Source organism: Cupressus sempervirens, chromosome 1, assembly GCF_028749045.1.
Source record: "Cupressus sempervirens isolate cs-2001-9-10 chromosome 1, ASM2874904v1, whole genome shotgun sequence".
Taxonomy (NCBI): Eukaryota; Viridiplantae; Streptophyta; class Pinopsida; order Cupressales; family Cupressaceae; genus Cupressus; species Cupressus sempervirens.
The window spans coordinates 475,141,917-475,168,395 of NC_143118.1; the positions used below are offsets into that span (position 1 = coordinate 475,141,917).

Genomic DNA, 26,479 nt, shown 5'->3' on the forward strand with positions numbered 1-26,479 from the left:
GCAAGTCAAGACAATGGGCAGCACAAGGGCTCCAAAATAATATGGGGTGCCTCTCCATCAAAATTCTACCAGCTGCCACATACGCTGCTGCATTATCAATCACAATTTCGATGACGTTAGCCACTCCCACTTCCATTACCACCTCATCCAACATGTTGCACAAATTTCCTGCATTCTTTACTTGATTAGAGCCATCAACTGATTTTAGAAATACTAACTACCCCCTTGAAGCAACTATAAAGTTGATGAGCGTTCTATTCCTACAATACGTCCACCCATCGGATATAATGGTGCAGCCTTTCTTTTCCCAAACTTTTCTTTGCTCTTCCAGAAGTTGATGAATGTTTTTTACCTCACCGTCTAACAATGGTCCACTCACCTCATAACGAGTTGGGGTTTGAGCCCTTTACCAGATAAAGAAATAGAGGTGACCACTTCATCCCAATATGGACTACATAGAGAATTGAAGAGAATATCATTGCAGATCCAAAATCTTGTAATTGCCACCTTTGTCTTCTCATGCATCTCCTTGTTCCATGCAATTCCTAGCAAGCCAGGTTGAGCGTCAAGAGTGTTACGTGGAACCCAAAAGTCTAATAAGGACCCACCCACACTTCTTGATGCTCGTATCCGAGGCCCAATAGAAGAAAAAGCCTCTCCACCTGTTTGTGATGCTATAGAACTAAAAGTCCCCATTGGGGCTGCCATGGCCTCGAATGTCCTTTTTTTATTTGCCTTACTTTGTGCATAATTTTGAAGGCTTTTCAAAGCCTCTCTCATAGCCTCTTCTAGACACATCTCATGCGGTGTAATATCATTGCATGGAATCTTGGCAAGATGATATTTCAATCGACTGATGCCTGAACTCATCTCTTAAAGGCAATGGATACATTGGATATCTCCTTTGTTTGCCCCTGCCATCCCATGTATCCATAAAGGGTCTTTCTTTCTGCCACCAGCCATTTCGTACAGTTACAAACTGGCACTGCAAGTTTGCAAATTGAAAGATAAAGAATTATCAAATACATGGAAATTGAAGATTATAAATTAAAATTTAATCACAATTAGTAAAATTTAGTATAAGTTAATAAGAGTTACAGACTTACAGTTATTGATACATGTTATTACTATTTTAATTTTTTTAATATTTATTAAATTATTATAGTAAATAAATAATTTGATATAGTAAAATACTAAAAATGGAAGGTTGTTACTGAATATTAGCAGACTTAATGATTATCAAAAATTTAATAGTTGCAGACTTACTAATTTACTATTATATGCTACTAAAATGTTAAAAAAAGTTAAAAACAATTTTTATTTAACTAAATATATTAATATAATATGAAATCAAAAAAACAAAATATATAAAATATATAAGCCGGAAAACATGACAAAAATGGAATCTTGACCTGGCCAAACAAACTTCTCACTCTGTAGAGAATGGAATCACGAGCTCGCAAAAGTTCAAAACAACTTCTCTCTGTCGTCAATAAACAAACTTCCCACTGTGTTGAAAGCTTGGAAATGGAAACAATGGTGAATGGTGCAGTCACTATGTCCAACGGTCCAAGCAAGTTATAAACAATGGTGAATGTTGCATCCAAGACTCTAGTTGTTCCAACTACCGACTGCTCAAAGAGTCATCGCAACTTTTCCGACTGCGAAAATATCTTCTATTTTGCTTATGTATTTCCCGCACGGCATCTTATGTCTTTCCCACGCGGTAGATCTAATAAATTTTTTTTAACATTCAACCTAAAACAAAATCGTGCAGACCTAGTCAACGATTTAAATGGCGGTTTTTTTTGTTTTATGCACGAATTTAACTCTGTGAAATCTCTACGAGTTTAATAAAATATCGGCCCTAGTTTATTGAGCATTTATTTCGGTTTTGCTAGCAACCTGCGAAAATCCGCGAATTTGGCGATATTTCGCCGAAATTTTCAACTATGCTTTATACCCTACAAACACAATTACAATGATTAAGGTTAGGTAAGGGGGGTGTGTGTGTATTGTTAGTGTGATGCTTACAAATTGATAAATAAATGAGACATAGTACCTAACATAGAGATTTAGGTGACAACATATAATGTATATGAAAGAAACTCGCTCATAGTATTTAACATACATGTGGATTGGTAGAAATATTTCAACAGGGTGCCCTTCAATCAACTTGGACTCAAGGACGGAAGTTATGGCCCCCTTGACCCCATGCTTCATGGGGTTGGTGTACCTACTGAGGCCTCACCATTCCTCCTTACTGCAATTGCTTTTCATCTATATAGGCTTTCATTCATAAATGATTCCTTTGTATGATGAGTTCCGCTGCAAGCCTTATCTAGTGCCTTGGTATGATGTAGCCTATGTCCATTCCACTGCAGACCTTATCTAGTGTCTTTGTATGACGTTGTGTGGTCCATTCTGCCCCAAGATTTATTCCTCCGCAGCCCTTATCTAGTGTCTTTGAATGATGAAGCATGGTCCATTCCACCGCAAGAATTACCTATCTTAAGAGGTAATAATCTAATGCAGTTAAGAGTATAAATACAACAGTATTCTACTCAAGTCCCACACACTATATGACTATGCAAATGCTTTACATCATATAAATATATATAGCAATTAAAATGTGCAGAGCCTGATAACATAGCTATGTTTGATGTGTAAAGGTCCAGTGCGAAATTAGCATGTAGTAAATTTATTGTGTAATAGAAATAACATGTTATTGGTATAATCAATGCAGGCATACCTCTGTAAATACTTTCATATTTCAGATATATATTTATATAATATAATATTAAGTTATATATATATATATATATATATATATATATATATATATATATATATATATATATATATATATATATATATATATATATAATGATATTAAGTGATATATAAATATATATCATTTAATAACTCATCTCTGAAATCTGACTATGACCCAGAGTTTACAGATTTCCGTGGGATGTCTGATTTGATCCCTTCTTGTGTTTGCTTATAAAGATACCAGAAAAAAGAATTGCAGCCACAAGCAAAAGGGAGAAGAGCATACAAAAGCACAATTCTCATATAAATCTTCATCATTATTACAAAGCAAGCTGTAATAAGGGAATAATTTCATTTTATCCCTAAATTTAGCATTTACATTATTTGCAAAGAATGTGGCTTTGAGTAACATTCATACGTATTGTCATTTAGTAGCTCTTCAAATGTATGCTTCCCATGGCTGATGGATCAGCGGGAAACTAACTCCATATGATTAAGGAAGATGGAAGGGGTGTCCATTCTTCGGCAACGAGCATAAGGAGCATGTGCACCTAGAAGACATAAGGAAGAATAGATATGAGTATATTGTATAGCCATAAAGTGAGATTGTTTTTAGCATTTATAATTTCATGTCTGTGATGGGCCCTTACATCCACCAGTAACATGGCATGGCATGGCAAGGAAAGAGGAAATTGAATCAATTGCTAGCAAGAGAGCTGTCATCAACTCTTAATGAAAAAACTGACAAAATAGGGCAGCATTGCTACATGGGCAGAAGTTGGTTTGCTCTCTCTAAATGATTCCAGCACGTTTGTTTGTCCTTTGGCAATCTATCACAGCAAGATCAAGTCAATTTGGAATGGCAACCATTCTAACATGAATAAATGAATGATTTTAATGAAGTCCATGAGACCAAAGCAGTCTAAGGGACCAAAGGACGGGTGCACTAGGTAATTTCCAAATTCCTTTCCATTTCTAATCTTCTGATATGGATCTTAACCAAAAATCCTGCAGTCTACTTTATCTTGTCCACTTCAAATAAGCTATGTATGTTGTCCACCTTCAAGATGACATCATAGTGAGTTCGGATGCTGTCGTATGCTGCGGATTCTAAAAAAAAATGTCATTCCATTTCAACTGCTCCCGACCTACAAAATATGCAAAGTCCCTCCTCCCAAGCCTCTTGGGGCCTCTTCCATCTTCTCGTCTTGCACCTGAGGTGATGAGATCCCATCCTCAGTTGTGTCACTAATAACCTTGCCTTTCCTTGAATAGCAGCTTTTTCGCCCAGTTCCTCGCTTGGGTTGAATTCTTTAATATAATAAGCCTTTTTCTACCAATGTTATTATTCCACATGGCACTGTGACACTTCTCTCTGACAAACTTTCTTATGTCTACATTTGTGTTCGGGCACTCTTGTAACTTGATGTTCCATTTAGATATCCATTTAATGTTTTGCTTCATCCAAATTTTCTTCCTTCGAACAAGAGCTTCTCCTTTCACGATTTTCGGCCAGCGATAATTCTACATGTTTTCAATCTTCTTTAGGTAACTAAGTAACCGAATTACCACTTAAGCCTCTAATAGAAAAGCCTCGGCCTTGGCCAAAAGAATTTCATAAGGCACAGAAGTTTTAACTTTGAGATTACTTGTGATTAATTGTTTTTGAATTCTCTCTATTTGTCTCCACCCACATTTTGACATGCTGCCCCCCAACACCTCACAGCCATCCTAGGTTGCCTTGCTATCTTGCTCTTTTTGGTTCATTCTACCGAGTTTAGTATTAACCGATTTTAGTGTTAACCGAGTTTCAGCGTTAACCAAGTTCCTTCGTTAATGTTCGATTCCTTCTTTGACCGAGTTTGTCTATGATTGGTTCTTAGTTTGAGCCAACTTATGTATTTTATTTGAATCGTGAATTTAGTGGTAGGATCTTGTCTTGGGATGTGTGCAGACCGCTTCATGGTCGGCCTTTCTATTATGTAATGATCTAAAATCTTCTGTAAGGCATTTTGGCAAGTATAAGAAGGGGTATTCAATTTAGGTTATATAAGACTTAGACAATTCAAAACAAATGTTTATGGAAAAGCGAATTTGAAGTTGGAATGTGGATCTTGAAGTTGTAATATGTATTTGGTCATAACCAAGAAGGCCTTACAACTAGGCATATACGCTGATAGTTAGATGAATCAATAAAAGTGTTCTCTCTCTCTCCTTGGTGTTGTTCTCTATGTGTTTGCTTCCGTTGTGTTTACTCAACAAGGTGTTTGGATAGTTAGGTGTGTATTTGGCCCTAGCTATTTAGATCCCTCCTTGTGTCGGGTGGTATCAGAGATTGAGGTTCGTCCTTGAGGAGATTGGATCGTGTAGAACCCTAAGTTGAATTTGGTTGTAGGGTGGCAGATCTGCAAATTTGACCTATAACTTGCAGAGGGTTACGATCTTGCAAGAGCCTGTTTGTAAAGATGGTTTGAGGCAAAGGAAATGTTGACACTACTATTATGGACATGTTGTGACAAATTGCAGCCAGATTAGATGTTGTGCAGACAGCCCAAAGGAGAGGAGCACATCTTGATGATGTGAATGATGATGAAGCAATGGCACCAAACCCTATTGCAGAACATGAGGAAGATCAGGATGAAGAAAGATTGTTGAGAGTATTGTCTAGGGCACATACAAACGCTATAGTAGAAGTTGTTCCTTATGATGGAAAATTGAACACTAATGTTGTGTTGGATTGGATCTCTAATATGGATAAGTTCTTTGAGTCTAAAAACACTCCTGATAATAGAAAGGTGAAAATTGCAGTCACTAGGTTGAAAGGTCATGCCTCACTGTGGTGGGAGCCATTGCAAACTGATAGACAAAGGAGAAGAAAGGAGAAAATCAAAACTTGGCTGAAAATGGTGAACAAGGTGAAGAAGAAGTTCCTTCTTGTTGATTAACAAGTTAGTTTGTTGAAAAATATGCAAAATTTGAGACAAGAACATGACTGTGAAGGAGTATACTAAGGAATTCTATAGATTGGACAGCAGCTCTGGACATGTAAATGATGAGGTTGAGAAAGTTGCAAGGTACCTGAATGGATTGAGATCTAGAATTCAAGATGAAATGAGTTTTGTGAAATTGGGAAGTGTGTCAGTAGCATACTAATATGCCTTGAAAGCTGAGGAAATTTTGACAAAGAAGCATTAACAAAGACAAAGAGGTAAAGGTGGTAGATTCCAGACTTATAGAAAAGGTGACAGAGCTGACAATCATATGCAAGATAAGGGCAAATCTGAATGGAAAAGTGATGACAAAGGCAAAACCGAATGGAAAAGTGGTAATTCTTACCGAGGAGGTACTAGTTCTTACCGAGGAAGAGGTAATTCTTATTCAAGAGGTGGTTTTCGTGGTAATTGTTTCAAATGTGAAAAAGAAGAGCATAGATCCTATAAGTGTAGATACTTTGGTGAGGATGAACAAGGTAAAAGAAATGTTGTGATTCAAGGAGACCTTGAGGGTTCACCAAGTGGACCTGAGGCTGGAGAAAATCTGATAGTGAGAAGAACTTTGTGTAATAAGGGAATTGATGAGGAACCTATCCTGAGGAGAAGTCTTTTCAAGCCCAGATGTAAGATGACTCAAAATGTTGCAAAGTGATCATTGACAGTAGAAGTTCAGCAATTTTGGCATCAGAGGAGCTGGTTACAAAGTTGTAGTTGCAGAGGTTGAGACACCCTAAACACTATCATGTTTCATGGATCAAGGATGAACATAAGTTGCTCTTAAGTGAACAATGTGTTGTGAAGTTCAAGATTGGAAATTACTTTGATGAAGTTATGTGTGATTTTATGCCCATGGATTGTTGTCATATTCTATTGGGTAGACGTTGGCAATATGACAAATATGCTATGCATGATGGAAGATTGAATCAACATACTCTTTGGGTGAATGGAAGAAGCAAGTATTGTTGCCTTTGATTGAGTCTCATGATGAGGTTAATTGTACTATTGTTCAAGTTTGTGTGGTCAACGGGAAACAATTTCAAAAGGTAATGAAGAAGAATCAAATCTGTTTTGCCATAATTCCTAGAAGATCGAGTTGTGTTTGTAGTAACCGAGTAACTAAAAATAATGATGACCGAGTGGCAGACAGTAATGACCGAGTGTCAGAGAATAGCAGTAACCGAGTAACAGCAGAAGCTGGCAATGTTGACCTAATGCTAGTAGCAATTTAAAGTTTACTTGATGAATACAAGGAGATTGTTGCAGAAGATATACCTGATTGTTTACTGCCAGTAAGAAGTATAAGTCATCATATGGACTTGATTCCTAGAGCTAGTTTGCCGAAAAGCACCATATAGATTGACACCCACAAAAAATGAATAACTTAATTGACAAGTGCAAGAGTTGTTGCAAAAAGGTTTGATCCAAGAAAGTTTGAGTCCATGTGTTGTACCTGTTGTTTTAGCACCTAAGAAGAATGGAGAATGGAGAATGTGTATTGATTCCAGAGCCATTAACAAAATCACAGTGAAATATAGGTTTCCTATGCCGAAGATGGATGACAATGGATTGTTTGAGTTGAGCAAAATATTTTACCAAGGTCGATTTGAAGAGTGGTTATCATTAGATCAGAATTAGAGAAGGTGATGAACGGAAGACTGCTTTCAAGACAAAAGATGGTTTGTATGAATGATTGGTTATGCCTTTTGGTTTGACTAATCCACCTAGTACTTTCATGAGGTTGATGAAAGAAGTTCTCAAGAGATTTTTGGGTAAATTTGTGATTGTTTATTTGGATGATATTTTGATATTCAATAAGACTAAGGAAGAACATCTTGAGCGAGTTAGACAAGTATCGCATAGATTGAAAGAGGACAAGTTGCTGATTAATTTGAAAAAGTGTTCCTTTATGCAAAAGGAGATTGTGTATTTGGGATTTGTGATTTCAATTGATGGTTTGAGAATGGATCCTAAGAAGGCTAGAGCAATTTTGGAATGGCCTAAACCTGAGAATGTGGGTGAGGTAAGATCATTTCATGGTTTGGCTAGTTTCTACAAAAAGTTTATAAAGAATTTCAGTTCTATTTGTAATGCTATGACTGAGACAATGAGAGGAAATAAAAGGATTTTAAGTGGACACATGGGGCTGATAAGGGTTTTGAGACTTTAAAATGAAAGGTTGTTGAGTTACCTGTATTGGCTTTGCCTAATTTCAATAAGTTATTTCAAGTTGAATGTGATGCAAGTGGTAGTGCAATAGGAGTTGTGTTGAGTCAAAAAGGTAAACCTGTTACTTTCTTTTGTGAGAAGTTGAATAGTGCTAAAAAGAAGTATTATGTGTATGATCAAGAGTTTTATGCTATTGTTCAAACCTTGAAGAAGTGGAATCATTATTCAATTCCTAAGAAGTTTGTGTTGTATACTGATCATAAAGCTTTACAATATTTGGAAAGTTAGCATAAATTGAATCAGAGACATGTGAATTGGGTTGAGTACTTGTAGAGTTTCACATTTGTGATCAAGCATAAGAATGGAGTTATTAACCAAGATGTTGATGCACTGAGCAGAAGATGTTCTTTGTTGACCGAGATGAAGGTTGAAGTTCTTGATTTTGAAGAGATGAAAAAGTTGTATGATATTGACCCTGATTTTTCTGAGGCGTGGAGAGAGTGCAAAGCACCAAATCTATCAAGTCAAATGAGTAAGTTTGATGAGTATTTTATTCAAGAAGGTATGTTGTTCAAAGGAATTTAGTTGTGTATACCAAGAAGTTCTATGAGAGTTAACCTGATTAAGGAGATTAAGGAAAAGCATTGTGGTGGTTTGGCTAGACATTTTGGAATTGATAAGACATTGAGTTTGTTGAAGGATAAGTACTATTGACCACAGATGTATAAGGATGTTCAAAAGTTTGTAAGGAGTTGTAGAATTTGTCAAGTTACAAAAGGAGTAAGTCGGAATATTGGATTGTATACACCTATTTCCGTTCTTGAGAAACCTTGGAGTGACATCACCATGGATTTTGTTCTTAGATTACCTGAGACAGCAAGAGGGTAAGATTTCATATTTGTTGTTGTGGATAGATTTTCTAAGATGACACATTTCATACCATGTAAGAAGACATCAAATGTTGTGCATATTGCTGAGATTTTCTTCAAAGAGATTGTTAGATTGCATGGATTACCAAAAATATTGTTTCTGACAGAGACAGTAAGTTTCTTAGTTATTTTTGAAGGACTTTGTGGAAGAAGATGGATACTGAGCTACAGTTTAATTTTACATTCCATCCACAGACACATGGACAGACAGAGGTTGTGAATAGAAGCTTGGGTAATTTGTTGAGATGTTTAGTTGGAGATAAGCCGAGTAATTGGGTTATGATATTGGCACAAGCTGAGTTTGTATATAATAATTCTGTGAATAGGAGTACAGGGAAAACACCTTTTGAAATTGTTACTGGAATGCAACCTAGAGGAATATCAGAATTAATGGATGTTGCTGGTGAAGAGAAGAGAAGTGTTTAAGGGGAAGAATTTGCTAGTTTTATGAAATCTTTGCATGAGGAAGTGAAGTTGAAGTTGAAGTTGGAACAAAGTAATCAGAAGTATAAGGAGAATGCAAATAACTCTAGGAGACATCATGTTTTTGAAGTTGGTGATGAGATCATGGTTCATTTGAAGAGAAGGTAGATTTCCAGTTGGAACATACAGTAAGCTGAAAATGAAGAAGTTTGGACCTTGTAAGATCTTGAGGAAGTTTGACAGTGGTAATGCTTATGAAGTTGAGTTACCTGATGACATGAATATATCTCCTATATTCAATGTTGATAATTTGTATGAGTATCATGAGTCAGATGATGAAGTAGTTGTATCAGATGATTACCCTAAGAAGCAGATTGAAAAGGTTGAACAGATATTGGATCAGAGAATTGGTAAAAGCACAAGAGGAAAAGATTACCATAAATATTTCGTAAAGTGGAAGAACAGACCAATTGAAGATGCTACATGGATTTCTCATTCTAAGTTGGATTCAGCTCAGGTTGTGACCTCTCAATGATTCAAGAGAATCATTTTTTTCAACCCCGGTTGTCTGATGCAAGAGCATCCTGGGTTGCCTTGCTATCATGCTCTTTTTGGTTCATTCTACCGAGTTTCAGTGTTAACCAAGTTTCAGTGTCAACCGAGTTCCAATGTTCACCGAGTGAACGTTATATTTGTTGATGCTCGGTTCCTTCTTTGACCAAGTTTGTCTATGATTGGTTCTTGGTTTGAGTCCACTTGTGTATTTAATTTAGATCATGAATTTAATGATAGGATCTTGTCTTGAGATGTGTGCAGACCATTTTAAGGTCGTCCTTTCTATTATGTAATGATCTAAAATCTTTTGTAAGGCATTTTGGCAAGTATAATTAGGGGTATTTGGTTTAGTTTAGATAAGACTTAGGGAGTTCAAAGTAGATGTTTCTGGAAAAGCGAATTTGAAGCTGGATCGTGGATTTTGAAGTTGTATTATTTATCTGGTCGTAACCCAAAAGGCCTTACAGCTAGGCATGTATGTTGATAGTTGGATGAATCAATAAAAGTGTTTACTCTCTCTCTCTATCCTTGGTGTTGATCTATGTGTGTTATCTTTCGTTGTGTTTACTCAACAAGGTGTTTGGATAGTTAAGTGTGCCTCTGGCCCTAGCTGTTCCAATCCCTCCTTGCATCACTATTCCAGCATCAATTAAGAATCGTAATATGTATATAAACATCACAATGTTGTAGAAGATAGTTTTCATCATTCTTCCTGTGCACATTAGATATGGTTACAATAAGTTTCAAAACTAATTTGATAAGGTGGCAGTATGATTTCTATAAAGTAGATGTTTGTGAGTGAGAGATGGTTGACGAATAATTGTGCGAGGAAGCCTAAAGCAAAGAAGGTTGCGAAGGTTGTTTCTTATGTTAATTTTGTCAAGTTGATAGAGGAGATCATCAATGTAAGTTTTCAAACCCTGATTAATGATCAATTATGTAATTTTCGGATATTGCAAAACTATGTCCAAGTGTCAGAACTATTGGTGGGAGTTCTATAAATGGTAGATGGGGATATAAACCCCATGGGGTATCAATATGAGGCCATGGATAGGGCCAAAGAGGTCGTTCAACAGTTGTATGGGTTAAATGAGACCAAATATAGACCCATATGGAACATAATCAATAGTAGGTGGAACCAACAACTCCACCAACATATTCATTTTATTGCCTATCACTTAAACCCCAAGTTTTATTTCTCCAACACTTCCACAGTAGCTGCAAAAGTTCAGATTAGCATGTACACATGTATTTGGAGATTAGTTGTCGATTTCATAGTTAAAAGACTCAGACTCGCCTCGAACACAACACATTGGATTTAGGCTCGGACTTGGTGTCTGGACTCGACAAGGACTAGGGAAATGAAAAACCCAAGAAATTCGAAGATTTTTAAGGATTTAAAACTTTTTCATGCATCATTCAATCAATTAACATCAAAATCACAATAATTGAGATAAATAGATGCTACTTTCCACACATACACAAGTTTACATTGATCACATAAGTATAAATGCAAATTTCTAAAGGAAATAAGTTAACTATTAAACTAGTTATTAGATAACACATTAGAAAGTGAAAGGACCAAAAGTGAGAGGATACTATTTCAGATCTTAAGGAAGAACTACCCATTGATCAGATCCAAAGACTTCAAAAGAGGAACTTAAAGCTGAAAGACCAAATCTAAGAAGATGGTGAAGAGCCCAAGAAGACAAGTATCAAGCAAAAGAAGCCAAATGCATTGAAGATGTTTTGAAATTCAGCTAAAAGTGAAAATCTTGGAATTTGAGATGCTTGACTTACAACCTTGGTTTATGTGCATTACAACCTTTAGTTTCATGAAAAGGAGGTGCAAGGGCAAGCTTCATATGAGATTGATCCATATTCAGCAGATTGGCTTGCTCGTCTTAAGATGATGTGGATGTGCATGTGTATTCTTGATTAATGATCAACTAGCTGAGTTCAAGATGGAGGAAGATGACTGAGATGCACAAGTGGCAACACGTAAGGAGGAACATGAGCTTAGTCATCCATCAAAGGCTTCTATTGAGGCACCTATTCAGGCACCCGTTAAGGATGCTACATCTACTTCAGCACCACCCACCCAACGACAGTGATCACTTTTGAGCTTTAGTCATAGATGCAATTTATGATTTTGTCATGTCCCCTTCTCTTGCATAATCCTTACAATAGCACGATTAGCCTATTTTCCCATCTTGGCAGGCTCATATTTGGTTGGGGAGGGATGCCAAGCAATCATAGTTTTGTTTGTGGAGTTATGATGTAAAATTATATTATTTGATGTTGTAATGTTTAAGTCACTTAAAATATATAGTTATATATACGATATTGACTTCATAAAGTGCCCAATATTTTTTGAATGTTGTTGTACGCTCAATATGTAATGCTCAAGGGGCGGCCATTTGAAATTATATGAGCGGAAATTTACCTTTAATGGGTATGCATGAGACTTCGAAGGGTGAATACTTTATTGTCGCTTTGTGGCTGCAAATTGTTCTAAAGACAAAAAGCCTTTAGGATTGAGATTACATGCAAACCCAATCTCCACATCTGAGCTTGCCATCGTGCATAACTTGCTAGGAAGAGTGCTATGGAGCAGAAGGATTGATACTAGGTAATTTGATGCAAGAATTGAACTTCCAAACTCATAGTTTAAGAACTGCAATTGGAAGGGTGATGTGTGCCATTGGTTTAGAATTAGGCGAGTTGTGTAGTTATATCATGGCCTGAAAAATTATATTTTGGCATACGATTTGGATGTTACGGGATGTCTGTGGTGATTGTACAATGGCATTGTCACTATTAACCAACCTACTGTTGATTACAGGGACAAAGAATGGTTTGCATGTGCTAATGTTTGCATCATGGTGCATCTATAGAACACGATGATCCTCTTTGCCATAGAACCGAGCCACTCCATTGGTTATCATCTCGTACCTTACATGTTGCTAAGAGTGCAATCCACAGTAATACTAAGACGACACAAGTCATAGCTACAAATTTGGAGCCAATACTAGACGACACTAGTCATAGCTACAAATTTGGCAAAAACAATTTTCAGGTGCTGCTATTTTTGCACCATATTACCTCTACTATTTGTTGTGTTCCTTCATAATTCTGCAAATTTGAAGAATTGTTGCCGGGTAAAGTTTTGTTGTGATACATTACTTGAACATCATCTATGCATGTTATGTTTCTGAATGTTTAAGTTCCTTTGTGAACATTTGGGTGAAGCAATACTAGCCCATAATCATTTTCCATTGGGTACTAAATAGATTACGTATTTGTTACTTATCTTGATAAGAATACAATGTATGTCTTGGAATCCATGATATCTCTTGCAAATTAATAGAAGCTGCAGAATTTATACTAAATCAAAAACCAATTCCTTCTACAACACCAAATTTAGAATTTCATGTAATTTTATTTCAAAGCTCGCAGAACAACCATTGAACAAAATTGTTCTAGTTTATAAGAAAATTAAAAGGTCTAGATTGTCTAGGTTTCCACTTCTAGTTTTCACTGATATTGAAACTTGAACTTAATATGTATTCAGAAGATATAGTTTCATGGAATTTGACTTTGATAAGTATTGAGCTCAATTTTATTTAGATGTTACACTTGTTTTTTGGTATATGATTCTACGCTAAAACTTAATTTGCTAAGTTCTAATTAGTAATTGGCATTACTGTGTTTTTAACTCAAAACTTTGATTAATATATGATGGATATCTCAAATCTGTGCATGTTCTACAAATTTGGTGCATGTGTATGTTTTTAACAAGTTTACACGGGGACAAGGGTACTTGGATACTTGGGTACAAGTACAAGTATGGCTATTTCTCAGAATAGGGGACAAGTTACTTGGGTACTGTTGGTTCCCAAAACTGAAAATTAGAAATCCAAGAGCTTGCCACTTCTCCAACAAGATCCCACAATCAATCCTGGCCAACGAACAAGAATTACCTTGATTCTCCTGCACTTCAAGCTCTGCTACACCTAGGCGGGTAGACCTTCTCCTCAAACCTGATCACTTGGTTCAAACCATTTCTATAGCAAATTTAAGCTTTCGAGAGTTCTTCAGTTGGCAAAGTCTTTGAACTCGATTAATATGAAACTGAATGCTAAGTGTTTGAATTGAATGAATTGTATAAAAGTTTTAACAATGGATTTGAGGTTTGTAAGAAGGAAGTTATAGACTTTCTAACTTCAAATACAAATCGAATACTTCAATGATAAAAAGACCAATGCATCAAACTACAATGAAGATTATAACGTACAACTTTATAATGTTTTATGCACATAAACTATAAACAATTTAATGATCAAGACGCGACGAATCAAATATATATATATATATATATATATATATATATATATATATATATATATATATATATATATATATATGCGCAATTCTAAACTAGTTCAAATTGCGTTTAAGCTCCTAAGGTTGGGGAGACAGACTGGACACAAATTCGGAAACAAATATGTATTTCACAATATTTGCGATGATCGAGTTTAAAATGCCATAGATGACCTCGTCCACTTATCTGACATAAAATGCTTAAAGAATTAAAAATGATTATAAAGGAGGAATCAACCGCAATTTAAATCTCCATGCATTTAAATAAAATAAACAAAGGGCCTTTTATTTTATTATTAAAATAAAATAAATGAATTCACATTATAAAGCCATATTTTTGCTCCTTTATTCCTCTGTACAAATATATATAAAATTGATCTTCTTTGTGGAATGTTTAATCCGAATATGTCTTGTTCTTATTTTTTGAATAAGAGAATCTCTTATTTATATCACTTATTTCTAAAAGTTGTCTCTTTCAAAAGAAAGAACACATTCTTATAATTAATAAATCTCTTATTATTATTTTAATCGAACATTTTGAACTGGCACCTCTTATAGTAATCGCACCTTTTCAATAATTATTTCCTAACCATATTATTATGTTTGATGAAGGCTTCAGCTTAATTTGCTTTGTAACAATATTTTGCCAGGCACGTGCAAAGTCTTCTAACATTACATTTTAATATTTTCAAATGCCAAATTGACTCTTCTTGATTCCGATTCAGGTTGGAGTCTACAGACGGCACCATGTCATTCGTTTTATAGAACGTGGAAGCCCCTTTGACTCTCAAAACTCATATATCAACAAACGCCGAAGACTCCTTACACCACAAACATCCCTTGTATCATTAAGGACATCGTAATTTTTGTCTTCTACAACTGACGTGTTTGTTCTTTCTGGTGATACCGCTCTATGGATACATGTATACTAAGTATATTCATTGCCGTATGTTTAGAGGAATGATAATGACATTCATTTATCCTCTTCTTACGCTGCTTAAAAGTATCGGTTACATAATTCATGCAAACCATGGTTCTCGCTGATGACTTCGTGTTTTATTGGGCCTTTTCCAATGCAAAATTTAATTCAAAATGCTTCAAATTTGTGCTTTACATTTGTGAATTTCCATCACTTATCGCAAGTATGTTCGTTGTGCAACAGTATCGATTCATCTGCTGAATGGTATTGCAATTAGTTGTTTAATCCTTTATTTATGTCTTTGAAACTGGATAACTTCAGACGACATCATAGGGTGAGACAAGAGAATTATTTCCGTATGGGTTCATTCCATTGCCTTCTTGTGCACCATATATTTGCTACTATTTTCTATTATATGTGTATTGACGACATCTTCAAAGCACAGGCAGGCACCTCCCGATAACATTTGAACTTATTTTATTGGCTTTTTTAATTATCAGAATTGCTACCTTAATATATCTTCTCCCGTGGATTTGCAAATATGAGCGCATTGTTTTTTATTGCTGTTTCAATGAAATTCAGAAGTGGATATCTGCCCTTCCATCGCTAATGCCTTCAGTCACTGACTTCTCCATAATATCTTCATCCAGATTTTGATACATATTACTGCAATAAGCACTACCATAGACTTTGGTTCATTTGTTAGCATAGAAGTATTTATCACTGCTATAAACACATCTCCCCTTAATCGTTTCTGAATTTTTTACAGCTAAGATTACTCGTCTAATCAAATTGTTGTCTTTACAATACAATGCTTATATATGTTGCTGCATGAATTCAAAAGTCGCCTAAGTAAGTGCATGGAGTCATATTCAGTGTTGCTTCTGATATTGAGAATGTTATTGTATTTATGTTGTTCATTACCATCTCTCCCTCTGCTTGTTAAATGGAGGCTCTGAAATCATATTAATGATATCCAACTCTGTTTATTAGCAGAATACTGGTAAAGAACTAAGCTATTGAAGTAGGATGCACCAGAAACATCTAGTGATAATAGTAAATATATTTGTCAAGCCATAATACTGCATCAAGTCTCCAACATCATCTCTTGAATGGAGGCCATTAATTTTTGCTAAAAAATAAGGCTCCATCAGGTACAATTTTTTTTAATATAATTTAACATTTATTTTCCCTGCCTTAGAATTTCAGGGATAAAAATTCCTTCATGCTAGTAGAATTTTTTTACTTTTCTATATATTGCTCATGGCCATGCAAATATTTACAAATGCAACTACTCTTAAGATGCACTAAATCGCTGCCATTTAAATAAAACTCATGTAGTTCTAGTATAGGTAGTGGAATCTGCATTAAATTTCCAACACAAGGTAACTGTAAACAGTATAGATTATAAGCTCCATCAAGAAACAGATCAGCCTATTTCACCAGAGAATATTAACTTACCACATCAAACTCTTTCTCATGAGTAAGCATGTACACTTTGGCATCAGCAAGTTGTGCTTCAACCTTCGAACAAGCAACAGAGCCATTTAATTTAATATTTCGCTTACAGGCCTCCACAGCCACTGCAGATGAGGATAACAAATATAAGCAATTTCGAGGTGGATATTGTGAATCATAGTTTTAAAACTCCAGCAAAATCTTGGTGATCCTAAAAATATTCAAAAACATAGACAACAAATTTTCCGAACACTCAAAACACATATATTTGTCAAATTATCTATAAAAACAATGCATAAAACTGAAATACAAAGCAAGTTTTTTCCCTCAATTCACATCAATGTAAAACTACTACAAATTACATATCCGTACTAATAGTTTGATTTTACATGTGTCATCGATGGAAAACATGGGCCCAAAACACTTTTTAACATTTTTTACATGCCATCAACACATGCTCAAATGCTTCAAAAACTACGTGTAATTTTTATCAGTGGAATCAACTTATGATAGCAAAGCCAAGCCAAGCTTAAGTCTCAATTTCATGAATTTCTGGCAGGATATTGGCCATAAACTCAGGAGTCTGGACAGAATGTAAATTTAGTTTGGTGAGCTTTCTGAGATTTTTTTAACAATGCTTCATATAGATTAATTTTGACCATCATTCACTAAATAAGTAAAACTTCAAATAGTAGATACAAAACAATACATGATGTAAACAATGAAACTCATCATGTATATCATTCCAAGTAGAGAATCAACTATGTGTTTTTTATAGAAATGTCGATTACAAGTGGGATAAACCTTTATTGTTGTCAACAGCTACAACTGAGCCGACACCTTCTACCTCACGAGCATAACGCAATGCCCGCAATCCTGAAGCAGCCAATGCCTACAAAAGAAAAATAATGTCTTGGTCTCTTGGAAAATTAAGATAATACTAATAAAAGGACCAACATGCAATATAAATGGTTTCAACTTTGATAGTTCATGATCGTTAATTGAAATGAATCACTCAAGGAAATAATTTATCAACGTATCTATTTCTATTGACATCCATGAAAACTAGGCATGCCAATAACTGAAAATAAATTCATTTTTACTTCCACAACTTCAAGCAAAGAGATTGTCAACTTCAATAACAATGGTTCCACCTCGGACAAAAAGAGCTGGTAGTTAAATATATCTTTTAGAAATCTAAGACAGTATAATCATTTAATACTGCTTTAATGTGGTGATATTCTAATCTAGGAATCACAATGTGTAGGCTGTTGCATGCCATAAAAAAAAAAGATACATATAATCCAATAAAACTGTTTAGCACAAATCATGCAAAAAAAGAACAGATTACAACCTTACATTTGGAAAACTCAAATACTGAACAATCATAGCAGACAACCCAGATAATCTATAAAATGAAAATCATTTCAAGCTTGCTAACTGAGCTTAAACTGCTTCACATGTCTATTGATTACTTTTGACATGCCATCTCCCAATCTACCAAGATATTATAGTTAAGTATACACTAAATTAGCTATTTTGTTGTAATCGTAAACTTTGTAAATGTTATAATATTGTGTCGGTTCTCATGTTATGCATAGGAATATAGTCTATGTTTGTAAAAAGATTATTTATGTGTAATAAGGCATTGCAAAGCTCATCGGCCTTATTAAGATATATAAGCTAATCATCTATGGTAACTTAAATCTCACTTTAAGATTGCATTCCTTTTATTTCTAAATATAGATTTCGCCTATCTGTCATATCTATTGATATTATTTGAAAACTAGGTCACCTGGTTCAAGTTCAGCTTCAAATTCAATGTCTAAGATTTTGAAAAGAAAATGCAACAGAAAGTATTATAGAGAGCTTAATTTAAATTATGACGACTGTAAACAATTATTACAATAGCATCACTTTCACCATATGTATTTATATATGATTAAACTCAGTAATTTAATGCATGCTAAACAATTTCTTACAAATAGCTTATCGTAAAGTAAAAGTATAAGATTTTAGTGTCTGAAAAAAGACAGCATAACACCAAGCTTTTTAAAAAACTTTTGTCCCCCAGAAATTTTTAACAAAAGAATCAATACAGTGTCTGGTAGGGAGCACTTTCGAGACTCGTGAAACTTAAAAAGGAAGCTGTAACAACACTACCTCTGCCTGATCGGATCCCCTAAAGCTCAAACTCACTTCTCAACACACCTAACTTCTTCCTGGATCGATCACACCTTGCACTTGCTCGACCACAACCAACAATACATTGTTCATCCTTCACTAGTATATATAGGACTTCCAAGTCCATGGCCTTAATCAAACCCTAAACATGTTACTGATATGAAATTCAAATATCCCGCTCATATCCAACGAGCCATAAGACAAATCTTAAATAAGGAAACTTGTTTGCAAGACCACACCAACTGATTCATAGAATTCAGTGCCAAGAGGTCAAACACATTTTGATCAAACATTTTCTTCCTCTAGAATCTTCTCCATACGCTGTCCTTAAACAATGTGATGCCAAATCATCACCTCCAGATGTTCACCCACATTGTTGGATTACGATTGTCTCATCTAGATTCATTGCAACCTTGAAACCAATCACTGATCATCGGCTAACTGATTGTTACTCTAGAACTCTTTTTTCTTTAATGTGTTCAACAAACCTGTCACTACTTCACTGGTCACCTTTCCATCATAGAACTGCTTTACCTGTAATGATAATGAGTTGTTATCGTAACTACATCAACTTAACTATCTTTTTCGCGTCATCCTATGGCCGCTCTACTCCATTCAACATAGATTTGACAAACCAATCAGATCACCTATCACTTGTCACTAACTGTTTTAGTAGTTGCACTGCTAATTCAACAATCACCTTAATCTTTACTTCAGCAACAGCGGTCAGCATATGCACTTCAAGAGACATCTCCATGCTCTCTTAATGATTACACTCATTGAACCTTACTGCAACACACTGCTCGTCATGATTATGCTCGTCAACATACTAGGAACACTGGGTCAATAGTTGACATCAATAACATCTCGATGACTGATCATCATGTAATCAAATCGATACCATGATATTACTAACATCACCTGTCATCTTACCACCAGTTATATCAGTTATGCCAACACCATGGATATTTTTATGCTTACTGACCTAATCATCGTGAGATGCGTAAAAAATTATTTCCAAGATCATGGCAATAATCTCAACCACCTAGGAAAACTTATCTCTGAATAGCAATGAGAGTTTTTTAATGTTTACCAAGAAATAGATGAATCATATTTAACCATGAGCCAATTCATTTAATGAATCATATTTATCATGAGTCAATTCATTCGACTGTTAAGAATGTTAAGAACAACCAACCTGGTATGATAGCACAATCTGTACTGGCCAAGGCATGCAACAGATTGAACTAGGATTTTCTAGAAATTTTACTTGAGCACATTAGATTTGTGAATCACCAGAAAAATGGGTTACAAGTTGTGTTTCATCACAAAGTCAACATCTTTGTAGATTTCTTCCCATTTATATCTCTGTGATGTCATCTCTTCTCTCGCTTGATTCTAGGACTTCACGTCTTGCAGCTAACTTCTCTTCCAACTCTTTTATCTCCTTAAGCATGCTTATCCTTCAACTCGCTCACTTCCCTTGCAAGGCCCTCTTTACTTCAACCTTTTTCCTTTTCCAGATCAGACCTATGCTCAAATACCAATTGTTGAAGAGCAGGGGTGGTTATGGCTTCGTTGATACCATATTTACAATTATAAAGGTTTTCAAACATCCAATACAAATTCCAAACTCCTAAATGGTGAAATTCATTTTCTAAAGCCTAGCCTTCCTAGGAGCCCTTCAAAACAGGGTTTTGAAACATATCTCCCATGGAATGGCCAACCTTGACACTCTGGTCACCTTTACTATACCCTTTATGCCCTTCTTCAACATATATAAAACTTGGATAGGGTTTCTTTAAACCATGTTACTAAACAATTGACTGGTAATCAGCAATTAGGCCTCTTGTACAAAGCAAATATAGGTTTTCTTCACCCCAAACTTCCAAACTTCACCCCAGGGGACTAGACAAGTCTAGTGTAATCTGAATCCACAGCTTTCATCTATTGGAAAACCCATCCACTCACCCTTCTATCAAACACTTTGTCTACCTACACAAAACAAGCCTAATACATGGAGATACTAGGCTAGAGCATCACAAACCAGACATGGATCCAGTGGCTTCCTTAAGTGAACCAGTAATAGAATAAGTTACATGACCGGAATGGAAAATTGGTAATTACTTACAACAAATCATACACTACCATTGCTGAGAACTGTTTTATAAGCCTTTCCTGTCAATTTCATTTCAGCTATCCGAATCTTCGCTAAGGGAGCAAAAAAGTAGAAGAAGGCGAACTACATTTAATGTACAGGAGGCTAAACATAAAATAGCCTATGGGACAGTCAGCCTTCCCATCTTTGACTTTTGCAGTTCAGTTCTGTTTCTATAAAGATGATGAAGAGCTCCCCCAATTTCTCCACAGCCCCCTCACTGAAAAGGTTATACCAAGAACCAGCTGTCAAGACACTAACACAATTGCTTGTAATATATATGTAAGCATAATGCTCCAAAATGAAGTGTCTTTCAGATTTGACTGCCCTAGAAGTGCAAAAAATACACACCCTTTATTCCCAAGTTTCTTTCGCCCTTTTCCACAGCCCTGTTTCACATTGGAGTTGATGAGAGCTAGTACTTAACTAAGCAATAACAATCTTGTCTCTCCGCAGGGTACAAGCCTTTATGTATGTTTTTTGAAAAAGACCACCTGGGATTGAACTCAATATAACATTTATTTTTTCTCCCTAGCACTTTATTTCAAGTATGCTTACTAAATTTATCTATAATTAAAGTCTTTTATCTCTTTGTTGTCTATGGGGCACACTTTACTTCAAGTATGCTTACTAAGATATTCGATTTACTCCTCTATCTGCTGTTCTGTCTCATTCGTGCCTTCTTTCTTTTCCTCAAGCTGATGCAGGAGCATCCAGAGGTATAAGGGCAATCCTGTGTCACCCAAAAAGATGTACTTAGACTTAGTTTCTGTTTCATGTCTTTACATTTTTGGATACCCATTTGGCTCAAATAAAGGTTCCAACTCTCATAATTCAACTATCAGTGCGTTTGAAAATCCCGAAAAAATAGGAGCATGTATTTGGGCCATCATTTCGGTAAACTAGAAGGTGTGAATTGGCCAGATGAATGTAATCATGATTTAGAGCATTCCAGAAAAAGAATCAGGTCAATAGGCCCCACAGTTTGAAAGTTATTGCAGTTTTCCGGGTTTTGGAGACCTCCTAAGAATGCTTCAAAGTGAGGTTTGGGGCATTAAATGACCTCGAAAAGGGTCAAAAAATGGGGGACGAGCGAAGCTTGTCCATAGGGCTATAGAGCGCTTCGAGAGCTTTCCGAAAATGTAAACGATTCGTCAATCGGAGCTACGGTTCAAAAGTTATGCCTCCCGGAAGTTCGGTTACCGTTTCTGGATTCTTCTAGATTTGCACCGACTTCTAACGCAGCTTCCGGAACCTTCTATTTCGTCGGTGGATGCCTACTAGCACTTTCTAGAATGTACTCCTAGTCCTTAACCCTCCGGGGTCTATTTAAGGAGATTTCTGGCATTGTAAAAGGCAGTTCGGAGTGGAGTTTGAGAGGAGGTGCTAATCTGGAGAAATATTCTCCAGATTTATGCTATTGTAAGCCCTTAGGGCATGTTCTGAAGTTTATTTTCTCTGTACTATTTGTACTAGCTTATTTTCTCAGTTAATATAATTTCCCTTTTCTGTTGTGTCCATTCTGTTCTTGGGTCGTGTCCCCATCAAGTGGTATCAGAGCGGGTTTTTCCTGAGTGTGTAGACAGAGCGCCGACTGTGAGGCAGTTTGCACCAGGACTGTGTGGTTGTGGGTTCGAATTAGAAGATGCCTCCACGAAGAGAGCGTGGCGGAAGGGCCAGAGCTATTGATCCTGAGGAGGTTAGAGCCCTCCAGAGGCAGGTACAAGCATTGCAAGAGGAGCTTCGTAGAGGAGCAAATGTTGCCGCAGGTGACAATAGTGAGGATGACAATGAAGAGGAAGTAATGGGACTAGAAGAGGAAGTTGACGGGGAAGTTCTGAATCCTGTAGAGGAAAGACTTTTTAGGGCCATTACTAAGTTTGGGAAAAGACCTACAATTGAAGTGGGTATATTTTGAGGAAATCTGAAACCGAATGACTTGATCGATTGGATCAATGAACTGGAAGAATACTTTGAGTATGAGGATATAAGGGACCCAGATAGGGTTAAGTTTGCAAAGGCCAAACTGAAAGGCCATGCCAAAATCTGGTGGCAAGAGATTCAACTGGAAAGACTTAGAAGAGGAAAGGAGAAGATCACAAGATGGGATCGCATGGTGGACAAATTGAAGAAGCAATTCATTCCTGTGGACTACGAGCTTGATCTGTTTAAGAAGATGCATGGGTTAAAGCAAGCAGGAAGATCAGTCCAAGAATATACAGAGGAGTTTTACCGACTCTTGATTAGAGCGGGGCATGCAGAAGCAAATAAGGAGAAGGTTGCTCGTTATATCAGTGGGTTGCGACCTAGCATCCAGGAGGAATTAAGTCTGGTAAGAATGACCAGCGTTGAAGAGGCATACCAGTTTGCCCTACGAGTTGAAGAGAAGCTGAATAAAAGGTTTGAAGGAAGACAAAGAGGGCGCGGTCAAGGAGGAAGGGGAAGCGGTAGATCATATGGAGGCCGCAATGAAACCCAAAAGAAAAATGAAGATGTGGGTACTAGTAGAAACCAGAGGAATGAGGGTTTCAACCGCTCTCATGATCAAGACTTTGGAAATCAAAGAGGAAGAGGTAGAGAACGTGGACAAGGAAGAGGAGGCTTCCGTGGTACCTGTTTCCATTGCAATGAAGAAGGTCATCGTGCCTTTGAATGCCCTCAACGACAAGGAAGGACGGATAGGAGAGCTGAGGGCCAAGCTAGGGTTGCTCATGTGGATGAGGATGCACAATCATCACATTCAGAGGATGCAGAAAAAGGAGAGACCTTGGTAAATGAAAGAGTCCTACTAAGTGGTGAGAATGAACCAGGACAACGAAGGAGTTTGTTTCGTACCAAATGCAAGTGTGAGGATAAATGTTGTGACGTGATCATTGATGGTGGTAGCACTGATAACCTGGTATCAGAAGAGATGGTCTCTAAGCTAAAGCTCAAGAGGGAGAAACATCCCCAACCCTATCGGATTTCTTGGGTAAAAGATGATCATAAGGTCCTGGTAAGTGAACAATGTTTAGTAAAATTCAAAATTGGGAGTTACCATGATGAAGTTCTCTGTGATGTTATTTCGATGGATGTTTGCCATCTATTGTTGGGTAGACCATGGCAGTTTGATAGACATGCAATACATGATGGACATGCAAACACATACTCTCTGACAAAGGATGGAGTTCGCCACAAATTGAAGACCATGAAAAAGGAAGGTGAAAAGGTATGTAGCAGTGCTAGGATTTGTCTTGTTGATGGAAGGAAGTTTTTAGATGGCATGAAACATCAGCATATGTGCTATGCTTTGATTCCTAGGAAAGATAAAGAAGGTAGTAGTGAAATACCATTTGAAGTTTCAGATTTACTAGAGGAATTTGGAGATATTATCTCTGATAATGTTCCAGATGGATTGCCACCAGTAAGGCAAATCAGTCATCAGATAGATCTGATTCCAGGAGCTAGTTTGCCTAACAAGGCTGCTCACAGGATGACTCCTACTGAAACAGAGGAGCTAAATAGACAGGTTCAGGAGTTGTTGAGAAAGGGCTTGATTCGAGAGAGCCTGAGTCCATGTGCAGTACCTGCAATACTTGCACCAAAGAAGGATGGAGAGTGGAGGATGTGTACAGATTCTTGAGCTATAAATAGGATAACCATCAAGTACCGGTTTCCTTTACCAAGGATGGATGATCTTATGGACTGCTTGAGTGGAGCTCAGTACTTCACAAAGATAGATCTGAAGAGTGGCTATCATCAGATACGGATTCAAGAAGGAGATGAGTGGAAAACAGCCTTCAAGACCAAGGAGGGTCTTTATGAGTGGTTAGTCATGCCCTTTGGATTGACGAACGCCCCAAGCACCTTCATGCGGCTCATGAATGAGGTACTTAAGAAGTTCTTGAGAAAATTTGTTATTGTCTATTTGGATGATATTTTAATTTTCAGCAAGACTTTGGAAGAACATTTACTGCATATTCGTACTGTCCTTGAAAGGCTAAGGGAAGAGAAACTGTTAATTAATCTAAAGAAGTGTGTCTTTGCAAAAAGGGAGTTAGTCTATTTGGGATTTGTTATATCACCTGAAAGTCTCAAAATGGATCCAGAGAAGGTAAAAGCCATCTTGGAATGGCCTACTCCAAGGTCTGCTACTGAGGTAAGATCATTTCATGGTCTGGTTAGTTTTTACAGGAAATTTATTAAGAATTTCAGTAGCATATGTGCACCCCTAACTGATACAATAAGAGGGGATAGAAAAGAGTTCAAATGGACTGCAGCAGCTGCGAGAAGTTTTGAATTGCTGAAAAAGAAGGTGATAGAACAGCCTGTGTTGGCACTTCCAGATTTTAGAAAAGTGTTCCAGGTGGATTGTGATGCTAATGGCAGCGCTATTGGGGCTTTATTAAGCCAAGAAGGTAAGCCTATTGCATATTTTAGTGAAAAATTGAATGATGCAAAGAAGAAGTATTCTGTTTATGATCAAGAATTCTATGCAATAGTTCAGGCCTTAAAGAAATGGAGGCATTATTTATTGCCAAAGGAATTTGTTTTGTATACTGATCATCAGGCATTACAATACCTAAATAGCCAAGGTAAATTGAATCAGAGGCATATGAAGTGGGTAGAATTCTTGCAGAGTTATACATTTGTGTTGAAGCATAGAAGTGGAAAATCTAACAGGGTTGCAGATGCACTAAGTAGGAGACAGTCACTGCTTACAGTAATGCAGGTTGAAGTAGTTGGGTTTGATGAACTCAAGAATTTGTACCCCGAGGATCTTGATTTTGCTGAAGCATGGAAAGCTTGTAAAGAGCCTGTTGCTGTAGATAGAACAAAGTGGTTAGATTATTTGATTCAGGATGGCATGTTGTTCAAAGGTAGTCAATTGTGCATTCCAAGGAGTTCCATGAGGGAAAATCTGATTAAGGAGAAACACAGTGGAGGGATGGCAGGACATTTTGGTCGGGATAAGACCATTGCCATTCTTAGAGAACATTATTTTTGGCCTCAAATTACACAGGATGTGAAGAAGTTTGTACAGAGTTGCCAGGTTTGTCAAGTTGCCAAGGGGTTTAGTCAAAATAATGGCCTATATCAGCTATTGCCTGTTCCATCAAGGCCATGGGAGGATATAAGTATGGATTTTGTTCTTGGATTGCCAAGGACACAAAGGGGTAATGACTCAGTATTCGTGGTGGTTGATAGGTTCTCCAAAATGGCACATTTCATTCCATGCCACAAAACTCATGATGCTGTCCATATTGCAGACTTGTTTTTCAAAGAGGTGGTAAGACTACATGGTCTTCCAAGGAGTATAGTTTCTGACAGAGATACTAAATTTGTGGGGTATTTCTGAAGGACATTGTGGAAGAAGTTGAGAACAGACTTGAAATTCAGTTCCACGCATCACCCACAGACTGATGGCCAAACAGAAGTGGTAAATAGAAGTCTGGGCTATTTGCTGAGATGTTTAGTTGGAAATAAGCCCAAGGGATGGGATTTGATTCTACCACAGGCAGAGTTTGCTTATAATAACTCTGTAAATAGGAGTACT

At 36.7% G+C, this 26,479-nt stretch overlaps 1 protein-coding gene across 2 annotated transcripts in view; it reads right to left on the bottom strand.

Moving 5' to 3' along the window:
* The window catches only part of LOC149578345 (tRNA (guanine(26)-N(2))-dimethyltransferase 2-like), a 65,266-nt gene that overhangs the window by 16,867 nt on the left and 21,920 nt on the right, over positions 1-26,479 (bottom strand). For both annotated transcript variants that reach the window (XM_089828349.1, XM_089828350.1), the window contains 2 exons: positions 17,406-17,493; positions 16,605-16,726 (listed from right to left, as the gene is read on the bottom strand). In XM_089828349.1, the coding sequence (XP_089684475.1) occupies positions 16,605-16,726; positions 17,406-17,493 (210 nt within the window). The remainder of the gene's footprint in view (positions 1-16,604; positions 16,727-17,405; positions 17,494-26,479) is intronic.